Raw genomic sequence first — 12,386 nt, 5'->3', positions numbered from 1 at the left:
ACACGTAGGGAGAAAACGGTGCTCATATTTGAATTCCGGGGCTCATTTTACATTAGAATCAGCGAGAATTATGTCAGAAGCATTTTCATTTTCTTTCTTTTTTTTTTTTTTGCTACACCGTGTAATTTGTCTAATTTGGATAATCTCTGATAGCTAGAACAAAGAAAGCTAGTAGCGAATTTAATTTAATAGCAAAAGTTTTATGTTTATATCTGTTGGACCATGGATTGCATACACCTTCAAATATTGAAAATTTTAAACGCTTTCTGATAAAATATATCAATTGATACATTTTAAATTTAAAAAAATCAATTTCTCCATTTTAATTAAAAATTTTTTTTCCACCGCCGCAAAATTTCCATAAATTTTGCATCTCTAATTATTTTTGAAATTTCATTAGTTATAAAAAAAAATGTTTAACATATGGTGAAAAAAAACAAAAAACAAAGTCACTATTAAAATTCACAAAATTCACATGAAACAAGAACGCATAGAAACAACACCATTTCAAATTTTCACGCTGCAATCTCTTATTGGTTCATCTTACACCACGCCTACAAAACGACGTCATATTTTTTTCCCGAACGGTAAGTCTTTCCCACTGTGAGTATGATTCTCACTTGCAGTTCGTAATACGCCTAACGACTTCGTTCGGAATGAGAAAGGTGAGATTTCTAGCTTCCCGAAGTCGAAGAGCTCGTAATAAGCCCCCAGCTTAGTTATTCACTATTCCAGATTCAAAACTTCCTATAAGAATGAAACTGCAGAGATAACCGGGCTGTTTGGTATATTAATTTAGTTCTGGGGGCCTTAGTCCTGGCTAAGGGGGGGGGGATAACTTACTGCTAAACAATGAAAGCTTACCAGCATCAGAACTACATATTTTTGCTTTTCATTGACTCATTGTTAGGCAGTAAATTGTGGTAAATCTACATCACTTAACAGATCTGGTGATTAGATTACAAACCACACTAGGCCAAATAAAAGATTGCATTGCTCACAGCACACATAAGTGTTTTCACCACAGGAACCAGTTTAGCCCACAAGTTGAAAAATTATCATCAAGTTTCAATCTTTACAAGAATTAATTACAGGGTGTCCGAAAAGTTTTTGACATTAAAAAAAAACCCATAAAAGGGCAACAAATTGTCATATGAACATGCAGTTTGTGCCATAATAAAAACCTAAGGCTTTCACGACTGGCATTAATGTGAAGAAATAACATTTCCAGCCATATTGTTTGTGGTCAAAATGGAAAAGTAAATCCAGATGTTTCGTCAAGTTCTGCGGCTGATATCCTCAGTGGTTGCAACTGATTAGCTGCTGGTATTTAAGCAAACTGCTGATTGGTGCCGGTTCCTGATTGGTGCTCTGATGAAAAGTGGGAGGGGCCCCAGATTTGAAATGGGAGGTGATGTCAGTCTGTTTTGGACTGTCGTGGGAGCAAATCTCAGGGCAGGGTGCCTTGTTTTTGGTAAATTGAAGTTCTCTTCTTTTCTATTGAAATTAAACAGATATTTGAAGATTTCAATTGCTTTGTGATGAAGGTGAACATAGTAATGGAATGTTGTTGCCAGGACTTCTGTGTTTTTAAATTTGATGTCATGGACTGCTTCTTGTTGGCTGTGTTCAGCTACTGCTGACTTCGTGTAGTGTCCTAATTGGCAGTGCCATTCATGCTCTAAAAGGCGGGTCTTAATCTTGCGCTTGGTGGTTCCAGCCGCAAGAGCATGGAATTTTGTACACTCCTGTTGTAGAGAAAGGATCACGGGGGGTCTTTCACAGGACAATAACAATTCCTTAGTTGAGTGGTGGTCTTGAAAACAGCCTTAATGTTGTGTTTTTTGAGAAGTTTTCTAGTTTAGTCTGTAACTCTGTAGATAGAGTAAGAATACCTTCCCTAATGATTCAGGTGGGGTAGTCTCCTGTTAGTTTCTTTAAAACCTCCTGGGGCTCTTTTAATTTCTCGTGTAGTGAATCCATTAACTTGACATGCTTGCTCAAGATGTTTGAGCTCCTCCTTAAGTTGTGGGGTTTCGCTGATTCTTTACGCTTAGTGAGTAAGGGTTTAGATGTTTTTTTTTGTGTTGGGTGGTAGTTTAAAGATAACGATCTGTGTGTGTGGACTTTTGGTAGACCTGGTGGCCGAAAGTCCTGCCTTCCTTTTTTGTCTATCTTTCCTTGATGTTCTTGTGACAAAAAAGGAAGATGGGACGCTCGGCCACCACGATTACCGAAAGCCCACACACACAGATCGTTATATTCAAAAGAGCTCAAACCACTATCATCAAAACCCTGATTCACCGAGTTGAATGAATCTGCGAAACCCCACATCTTAAGGAGGAGCTAAAACATCTTCAGCAAGCTTTCAAGCTAATCGATTCACTACACAAGAAATGAGAAGATCCCTTCATCCCAGGAAGTTTTAAAGAAACTAACAGGGGACTGACCCCACCTTAATGATTAGGAAAAGTTCTGACTCTATCTACAGAGAGCTACAGACCGAATTGGAAAACTTCTCGAAAAACACAACATTAAGACCGTTTTCAAACACACCACTCAACTAAGGAATTGTTATCGCCCTGTGAAAGACCCCTGTGTTCTTTTCCCTACATCAGGAGTGTACAAAATACTGTGCTCTTGCGGATCAGTCACAGCTGGAACCACCAAGCGCAGGATTAAGACCCACCTTTTGGAGCATGAACGGCACTGCTGATTAAGACACTACAAGAAATCAGCAATAGCTGAACACAGACAACAAAAAGGAATCCATGACATCAAATTTAAAGACACAAGTCCTGGCCACTACATCCCATTACTATGCCTGCCTTCATTGCGAAGCTATTAAAATCTTCAAACATCCGTTTAATTTCTATAGAAAAGAAGAGAAATTCAATTTACCAAAAGCATGGCAACCTGCCCTGAGATCTGCTCGCTACAACGGTCCAAAGTAGACAGACGTCCACTCTTCGAATTTGAAGCCGCTCCCACTTTCCATCAGAGCACCAATCAGAGGAGAATGCATCCAATCAGGAACCAGCAGTTTGCTTAAATACCAGCAGCTAATCGGTCACAACCATTGAGGCTATCAGCCGCACAGCTTGTTGAAACGTCTGGATTTTCTTTTCCATTTCGACCACAGACAACACGCCTGGAAATGTTATTTCTTCAAGTGTGCCATTATACTTCACAGGTTCAATAATTTGTTGACATCATAAAAAAAAGGAAAAAGTGAAAATAAAAGTTAATCCTGTGATAGCTGTAAAGTCACAGTAAGAAAAACAAATGTAATGTGAGGTGCTTAATCATTTTACTAAACAGAAAGCAATAGCTTTATTACTAGAGTTCCATGTGTGCACTGTTTGCAGACATGGAATGAACTTGAGTACCGTTTAAATATGATTCGAGCGACATAGGTTTCATTTTCTAAATCATGCTGTATAACAGCTGTAGGTGCTGCTATGCAGCACCTACTAGGGTTACTAGTGCTATCTCCTGCCTCAAAACAGAGGAGAGGTTCACCTGCCATTCATACTGATTATCTGCAAATTTTTAATCTTGGCATGCATCATCCCTTTGCTTCTCACTGTCTCATAAACTACCCACTGAATTTAGATAACGTTTGCCAGCACCTCTGATAATATGAATAAAGGAATGCTGTTAAAAACTTGACTTTAATCTAACAAAAATTTTATAAATGGTTTTAAAGAGTTAATTTGAAGTTCAAAACATTTGTCATACTTAACGTCTGATGATGATAAATTGTGTTGATTTTCTGGATTGAAAATAAAAATTTGTTTGGAACTATTTTACAGGTTAAATACTCCAACAGTTAGAAATAACTCTCCTGAAGTTAATCAAGAACTTGAAAATACCAATTGTAAAAGAGCTATGGAACCACCTAGTGATGAAATTAAAAAAAAGAAAAAAAAAGCTAATTTAAAATGATGAAAGTGATCCTTTTCAGCAATATGTTGAACTGTACAAATGTAAATATTAATAAAACTTATTTTTTATTTGTTTTAACTGTTGCATTAATGTAGTTTAAATTTTTTTTTTGTGTGTGCTTGAGGTAACACATTAAAACTATAGCAAAGTCGTGGGGGGGGGACCTTATTTGAATAGTACAGAAAAGCGTACATACCAATAAAAATGACAAACTCTCTTAAAATAGTATCTTTTTTTTTTCTCCACTATTCTAAAGTCATACACATATTATGTAAATCTCTCATCAGTATAACAATATTCCTATAGCTTAAGCAGAGATGAGACAATATTTTAAGAATCATTGTTATTTCCTATCTTCCTGAACTACGATTCAGTTTGCCAGAAAAAGGGAAAATTTTCTTAGTCTTCTGTTATAAAACTCTCAAATGACAAGTGAGTGTCCATTTAGAAAGTCCAAGCCCATGCCTGCTTCCACCTACTACTTCCAACTCTGGAGCATCCTTTTGCCAGAAATAGATCAAGTGCTGTTGCACTAAATATTGCCATATGCTTTCCTTCCTTGTCCTACTAATTTCTTATTCTCTTTTTATTTACTTACTAGTGGTACCTGCACGACTTTGCCCGTAATAAAAAAATTAAAAGGTCTTTTGGTTCGCCTGTATATTGACAAATAATGTGTGGTGAATTTTCTCGCCAATTGGCTTATGCCCATGTTATTGTTCCACGATATGATAATTTCGTAATTTACTCGTCCATCTTATGATACTTTTGTTCTTAAAATTGGAATAAAAAAGAACCACATCGAATTTTCGAAAAATCGCTTTGAGGTGCACACCCCCATGCTACAAACCAACTTTGTGCAAAATTTCATGAAAATCGGCCGAACGGTCTAGGTGCTATGCGCGTCACAGAAATCCAGACATCCTCCGAACAGAGAAACTTTCAGCTTTATTATTAGTAAAGATAGCACAATTTTTTTTTCATTTACAAAATCGAAAAACAGTAGAATCTTGTTTAACCGATATTGGTTTACTGAATTTTTATTTATTTCTCTAAAATGTATTTATTTATTTTACTAGAAAGTCACCTGTTGAGGTATGACGGGTGAAAATTGCTTGTACTCTTCTGCATTTGAACAAAGCAACTGCCTGTTTAGTGATATTTTGATATTTGAAATTTTAACCCTAACTCGAGTGGATAGCGTTAACAGCATCCAGTGGATAACTTTTTTGATTCTTCATTCCCCTAGAATGACTGTCTTACCAATAAAACAGTTAAGTTAGCGGATCGAGTTCAGCCTTGTCACAATAAAGCCTTTCCCTGCATGTTAAACATTACCAAAACATAGTATCAAATTATCATGCCGTAGCGCGAGTTTCATTGTTGAAACACACGGGTTACTCGATCATCGGCTATTATTTATATGAGGATTATTATTATTTTAGTAAGAAACATCACTTCAAGTCACTGGGGGCATTTAATTCTACAACAGACACAAATTATCCATGCATTTCTGTCACTTTTTCCCCTAAACCTTCTAGTTTTTGGAATGTTCCAGTTTTTTAAATGGCCACTTAATTCGAGAGGGACATTCGAATGTGAAAGTAATTAAGATGAATCTTTACTAATACAGTACATACCTTATTTACGGCCGGATTCAAGTGAAACACACACAATCGCAAAAAAGACAATCGCAATCGCCGAGATTTGCAATCGCTGTTGGCAGTCGAATTCAAGTGAAACAATTTGGACAATCGCAAGTGAGAAGTCGGGGTAGGAGCTACTGGTCGATGATAATCGCATGTACTTGGAGCGATTAACTGATGTCAACCAATGAGAGAATTAGGTTTGAGCTCCCTGGGTTTGAGATGGTTAAAATCATGATGCAATATTTGTTTTGGTGTTGAATTCATGTTCGTTCGCGTAATGGATATATTCCGTGCTATTTTTTTTTCAACTTTCAGTTCTACAAATGGAAAAGAAAGCAAACTGGATAAAAAATGTTGCCGTTTAAGAAATGCTCTATATGTTCCACGTGCACATTGTATTTGTTTTGAATAACACGCATGATGTTTAAAGGAAAATTACGATTTGATAATCATTTGATGAGAATGAATCTAATGAGGATCAAAGATTTTCAAATGATTTTCTCACAACGACAATTGAATAATACTTAGAGAATTTTGAATTTAAACTGCCTATTGTAATATCTGTTTGATTTGAACATGTTTTTTTTTCCCCTACATTGAATACATTTGCACAAGTAAGAAGTAAAAATATGTTTACTTATGAAGGAAAATGAGAGTTTTTGTTAATAGTTTGGGTATTGGGTTTTTACTTCAACTAAGCACATTTTTACTGTATTTTACTTATTTTAGTTCATCTAGATCATAATAGGTCTCTTTGATTTCGTTTAAACAGGTGTGATTGCAGTATATCTTCTTTGTTATTAAGGGAAGTCAGTTGTTTTCTCATCAGTAAAATGTAAACTAATTTCTTGTTACCATGAAATAAGTGTAGCTTCAAAAAAGAAATTTTATTCAAATACAAAATTATAAAACTAATTACACCTACATGTACTGTAATACGAACAATGAAAGAACACAGTATGACCAGGGCTGGGCCCGAATCTATCAATTTTGAGGCCCCCTGTCAAAAATCAGCACGGCAGCTAACTGTCTACTAAATTTCTATGTCACTAAGGGCCGGGGGGCACTTTCAGTGGCATGCCCCCCTCCCCACACACACTGCAGGGTCTGCGAGTATGTAGATCCGGGCCTGACCAAGGCCGCACAGAGGGTAGGAAAGCAGGGGCAGGGCCATCCAAAGAGACTGACCATGTTATCTTTCCTTTTATTAAAAAAGACAGGAATGTGTTAGTATTTTAAATTAAATCTGTACTAATAATGAAGCTGAAAGTCTCTCTGTCTGGATCTCTGTGACTCGCATAGCACCTAGACCATTTGGCCAATTTTAATGAAATTTAGCAAAGTTTGTAGCATGAGGGTGTGCACCTCGAAGCGATTTTTAAAAAATTCAATTTTGTTCTTTTTCTATTCCAATTTTCAGAAAATTTCTCCGAACAAATTATCACAATGTGGAATAGTAAATTACAAAATCATCATAACGCGGAACTGTAACATGGGCAAGCGAATTGGCGAGAAATTCACCATACATTATTTAAATATAAAGGCGAACCAAATGACCTTTTAATTTTCTACTATGGGCAAAGCCGTGTGGGTACCACTAGTACTGAATAAAAGTAAAAAGAATACATTTTAATGCAGCTAAAGCTCAGTTTAGAGCTCGCTGTCATGTCTTCACTCCCGCCCGGCGGGGGATGCCCTGCTCATCCTTCTCTTTGGGCAGCCATATGCCAGGCAAAAACTTTGAAGCTGGCTCACAAGGGGCCTGCTATCACTGGAAATGGACACAAAGGGGTGTTTTTGGGCATTGTAGCATAACGAGAAATTTTTTATATGGAGGTGAAGGTTTACTTATAACCGGGGTTGCAGTGTCAGGCCAATTTTAGGTTAGGAGATACAAGTTGGAAGCTTTGAAATTCTAGGAATTTGGAATCTTTTTCCCTCTAGACTATAGCTGTTTCAGGGATACGGAGTAATAGTGGAAATTGGTTTGCTTTTGGGGTAAAAGCAGGGCAGCTGAGAGCCAAGGCGAACCTGTTGTTAGCTTGGTCCCCAGCCCCCACTCTCCTCATAAAACTCTGAGCTGTGACCCCTAGTTTTCGACTAGGCTGCAATGGTCTCTCATTGGCCCTGCGTAAACAAGTCTGAGATTTAAAAATTCAAATGCATTGCTGTAATACAATTTTCCCATCACTGCCGCACGTAAAGGCATACATTGGCCTTAAACCAGCCATGTACTTCATGTAATATTACAGAGCTACATGCTGTATAACCCGCCACAAGTCGAACCGCACCATGCTGCGGACACTCACTGGTGAGATAAATTTACTTTGTCTACCAGTTTGTTGGCGTTCTCAGCTCCAATGAGTTGATATCTGCCTCCAGCTCGGTTGTTCACACTATTCCAGACTGATGAGTTCTAATAAGAACCAAACTGGAGTCTTTGGATGTGATAAACAGACTGTCTGGTACAATTGCAGGTTATTCTCTCATACATCAAGTGCCAGATCCAGGGCGAAGGAAGCATGTTGTAATATAACTAGATGCAAAACTCAGCTGCAGCCATCGAGGATACAATGCTGTTTCCATCCTATCAGAGGCTACGGCAGAAGTTGTTTCTACACATCTTGTCAGGGGCGGATCCAGATTATGGATTTGGGAGGGTAACTTTTCTAGCAAGTATGTTTATGGGGGTGGGGGAGTTATATGAAATTACTCATTAAAAAATAACCATAAATATTGAGTTTTACAACGTATCTACAGCTTCTTAATGCCTCTTATGAAAAAAATGTATTCATTACAAATTCTAAAAGTACAATTCTTAAATAATTAGTTTAAAAAGTTTGTTCATTTTTCTATTTGTATGTGCTTAAAGGAAAATTTGCACCAGTGGTTCAACCACAAAAGTTTTATAGAGGGTGCACTTTTAAAATTTTCACCATCTGATAGGGCAGTTGTTGAAAAAAAATGTTGAAATTTTAGTCTTAAGGACGCAGTTTTAGACGGCCTCTGGTGATGTTATGGAAAAGAAAGGTTTGGGGGCCGCTTGCGGAAATTAAAGTTTTAAAAACGCAATTATAGGCGATATTTATTGACGGTAGGGTCAGAGATGGGATTTTTTTGGGGGGCTGCCTCCGTTTTTTTGTAAAATAGATTTAAATCGAAAATCCCTCCACTAAATTTTCTGAAATTGAATTTCCAAAAACGCAGTTACAGACTAACTTTGACAATACATTGAGCAGTACGGTTCTGGGGCTTTTTCCAAAAAATGTTTCGAAATTGAAGTCCTAGAAAACGAAGTTTTTGAGCGATATTCGGTGATAAAGGATTTAAACGCTTTCCCCATTAAATTTTTCAAAACCTTAATTTTTTAGTGTTCAGATTTTCTACAGGAGCATTCGGACCCTTGTCCGGAAATTTTTTGTTATCGACATCTTAAAAAAATGACTGTAGACCATATTTGGTAACGTCAGGGGTTTGGCAATTTTTCAAAATTGAAGCTCCAAAAAAGCAATTTTAAACGATTCTCGATGTTATTAGAATGCGAGGTGTTAGGTAGTTCTCCCCTTTAAAATTTTCAAAATTGAAGTCCTGAAAACAAGATTTGAGACGCACTTTAAAGGTATTGGCAGAGGAAGCGAACTTCCGACATTATGAAGACTTTCTTATTTTTAGACCGACTAAAAAAGGCGACTGTTTCCAAGGTACGTTCTATTGTTCTCTTTAATTATAGGAAATGTTTTACAAAAACATTCTACTCAGCCTTCTGGGGGATCACGGATCCTGTCGCCCTGTGTCCCCCCCCCCCTCCAGCCTCCACCTCTAATAGCGCCACTGAATTGCAGTAGCTTTAAATATAATGATCAATCCTTCACCAAATAAATGCAAAAAACAGTTTAAACAGGTTTGTCTTTATTTATTTATTTATTTTTATGCAGGGAAGAGGGGAACATTCCCCAGTTCTCCTCTTTAGATCCGCTTTTGCAATTCTCTCCTATCTTTTTCTTGCGCCTTTCTTCAAGCTAAAGTTCTATATAACTGGAGAACTTCGCTGTAATACGTTGTGAAAACTTTTAAGTACACATGAGAATTTAGAGGAAGGGGAACATTCTCCCAGTTCCTTTCCAGGGATCCGCCTCTGCTATTGTTTGATCGAATTTTCTGGAGCTTTTCCTCGAGTTTAAGTTCTATAAAACAGAAGATTTTTTCTACACTCTATTGTGAAAATTTTTAGGTATATATGGGGGTTTTGAGGGGAGGAGAAGGTTCCCCCAGTTCCCTCCATGGATCCGTTTCTGTTGTAGCCTAATTGCTTTTCCTGGTGCCTTAGTTCACGTTCTAAAGTGTGTGTGTGTGTGGGGGGGGGGGACATTCCAGCAGTTCCTCTTTTTAGATCCGCTTTTGAAATTCTCTATTTACTTTTTCTGGCGCCTTTCTTATAGTTCAAGTTTTGAAAAACGGAATTATTTTCCCGTACTCTCTTTTGAAAATTTTTAGGTACACTTGGGATTTTGGAGGGGGAACGTTTCCACAGTTCCCCTCCCGTGGATCTGCGCCTGCATCTTGTTCGAGCACTTGTCTATTTACTAAAAGGTCTAAATTACCTATGGAACCATTTCTTGTAGTGTATCTGGTTAATACAGTCGAATTTGCTTATAACGAGCCCTGTTTTAACGAGAACTTGGATTTAGCGAGGGAATCAAAAAGCTTTGGCTGGTACATTGTTAAGCCTATAAGAGCGTAACTCACCTTATCAAGCAAACCCCGCTTCAAGCGAGCAATATTTTTGTCAGTCATAAAATTTCTGTCAATTTCCACTGCAGAAAACATTATTCTATTTCTCGAAAAATTTCATCAACATTTTAAATTAAAAAAAGAAAGACATAAATCCTGAGAAAAAGTGACACAGCCCTTTTTAAAAAAATTTGTGGAGTTTAGGAGGATTTAGAAATTGTTGAAGCGAATGTTAAATCATTTCCGAGATATACTTCCAAGGATATTGTAGCTCTAAGCCATAAGCCTTGGCCATACTGTCAGACCGGCTTAATCGAATATCGTCGGTTCCAAGAAATATTATTTGATTAAGCGGGGAAATTTTATTTATCTTTTTAAATGTACAACTTGTCTTAAAACATAATAATAACTAGTATGTTGTGGCCATCACGAAACTTTCTTCTATATTTTTCCTTTTTCTGATCCCTCCCCATGCTTGACGAGGAAGCAATATTCCTAACAAAAACAAAATTACACATGCAAAAACTTGACGACCATCCCAATGTCTGAATTATTTTAAAAACAAAACAAAGAGCGAAAATTGAAAGTTACTTTAAAAGCCTTACTTGAATTAATTACAAATATTTTATTTATTAACAAACATAAGATGGCAACAGTTAAAAATTTTAAATCATTGAGATAATATTTCTGATCATTTCCATACAATTAAAATCACGAGAAATATGCAGACGACAATCTATTATGATTTATCTTTCTTATTGTTGCATTAATAAAACTATTTTTATTCGCAAAAAAAAAAAAAAAAAATCAACACCTCTTGGAGCGATCGGCGTCAAAATAGAACCAAAGCCTGTTTACATATGGATTCACATATATTCCAAATTTCAACCAGAACGTAGCATTACTTCTTGAGATAGGGCACTCACAATGGAAAAAAAGAACGGGCGATTGCGCTTCCCCCTTTTTAGCTGTTGACACCAAAATAAAATCAGCTCTTATACCCACTAAGGGCTACTTGTCAAGAAATTTTTGTTTGATTCCGTTCGTTATTTCTTGAGATACAGCAGTCACAATTGATGACAAAAAACGTTCTATAACTCAACCCCCGTTTGAGATATTGACACCAAAATTGAATCAGCACCTGCTCCTGTTAGGGGCAACATATGGACGAAATTTTGTTTGATTCCGCCAGTTACTTCCTGAGGAATAGCAAGCACGCGTAACTCAAAAAACGTCCTATTGCTCCACCCCCTTGGAGGAATTCGCGCCAAAAACCAATGGGCACAAGTTCACATAGGGGCACATATGTGTACCAAATTTCGTTCAATTTCATGCAGTAGTTTTTGCTGTAGAGCGGCCACAAAAAACTGGTCACACACAGACGTGACACACATACACACACACACACAGACAGACATTTTCCAAAAATAGTCGAAATGGACTCAGCACACCTCAAAACGTTCGAATCCGTCAAAATTCGAAATTCGAAAATTTGCATGAATCCAATACTTTCTTCTATATATTAGACATAGAAGAAAGTAAAAAACAAGTTTTTAAGGGAAATAATTAGTGTTATTTCTTAAGTTTTAGAAATAAGCTAAATAAACAACAAAATAATTTCTTATATAAACAAGTATATTACAAGCACGTATGAAAATTATGAAAAGTAGCTTACAACTTCAGTAATGAAATCTTTATTTTTGGCACTTTTTTTTTCGGAACAACATTGTTTTTTGAAAAATTCCATAATAGGCGATTGCTCGCTCAAGATCTTTTGGGAACACTTTCTGACACCCTTTTCCCCCTCCTCGTCTACCGTATCTTACATTAAATATTTGTCAACTTATCATCGTCTAAATTGTGTACAATATTTATTTGTGTTATTTAATCAGGTTATCGACTGCGCTATTTTTCTTAATGTAAAGATAGTTGGCAATAAATATTACTTTATAGTTTAACTCGATGCTTGCTTGCAACCGGCTCAACCAGTTAACCGATCACGTGCTTTAATCAACCAATCAACAGCTTAAAATGGTAACCGAAAGATGATAGAACGTT

The 12,386-nt window shown here is 36.8% G+C and overlaps 2 protein-coding genes across 3 annotated transcripts in view; one reads left to right on the top strand and one right to left on the bottom strand.

Moving 5' to 3' along the window:
- Nucleotides 1–3,977, top strand: part of LOC129217528 (transducin beta-like protein 3) — an 81,660-nt gene extending 77,683 nt beyond the window's left edge. Inside the window, exon 22 of the mRNA XM_054851843.1 lies at nucleotides 3,816–3,977. Within this exon, the coding sequence (XP_054707818.1) occupies nucleotides 3,816–3,948 (133 nt within the window). The 3' untranslated portion in view covers nucleotides 3,949–3,977. The remainder of the gene's footprint in view (nucleotides 1–3,815) is intronic.
- LOC129217529 (mitochondrial uncoupling protein 4-like) overlaps nucleotides 1–12,386 on the bottom strand; it is a 47,949-nt gene that overhangs the window by 5,985 nt on the left and 29,578 nt on the right. The gene's annotated exons all lie outside the window — the stretch shown is intronic.

This window comes from Uloborus diversus, chromosome 2 (assembly GCF_026930045.1).
Source record: "Uloborus diversus isolate 005 chromosome 2, Udiv.v.3.1, whole genome shotgun sequence".
Classification (NCBI taxonomy): Eukaryota; Metazoa; Arthropoda; class Arachnida; order Araneae; family Uloboridae; genus Uloborus; species Uloborus diversus.
The sequence above is the reverse complement of the archived record's forward strand: the minus strand, read 5'-3'. Positions and strand labels throughout refer to the sequence as shown.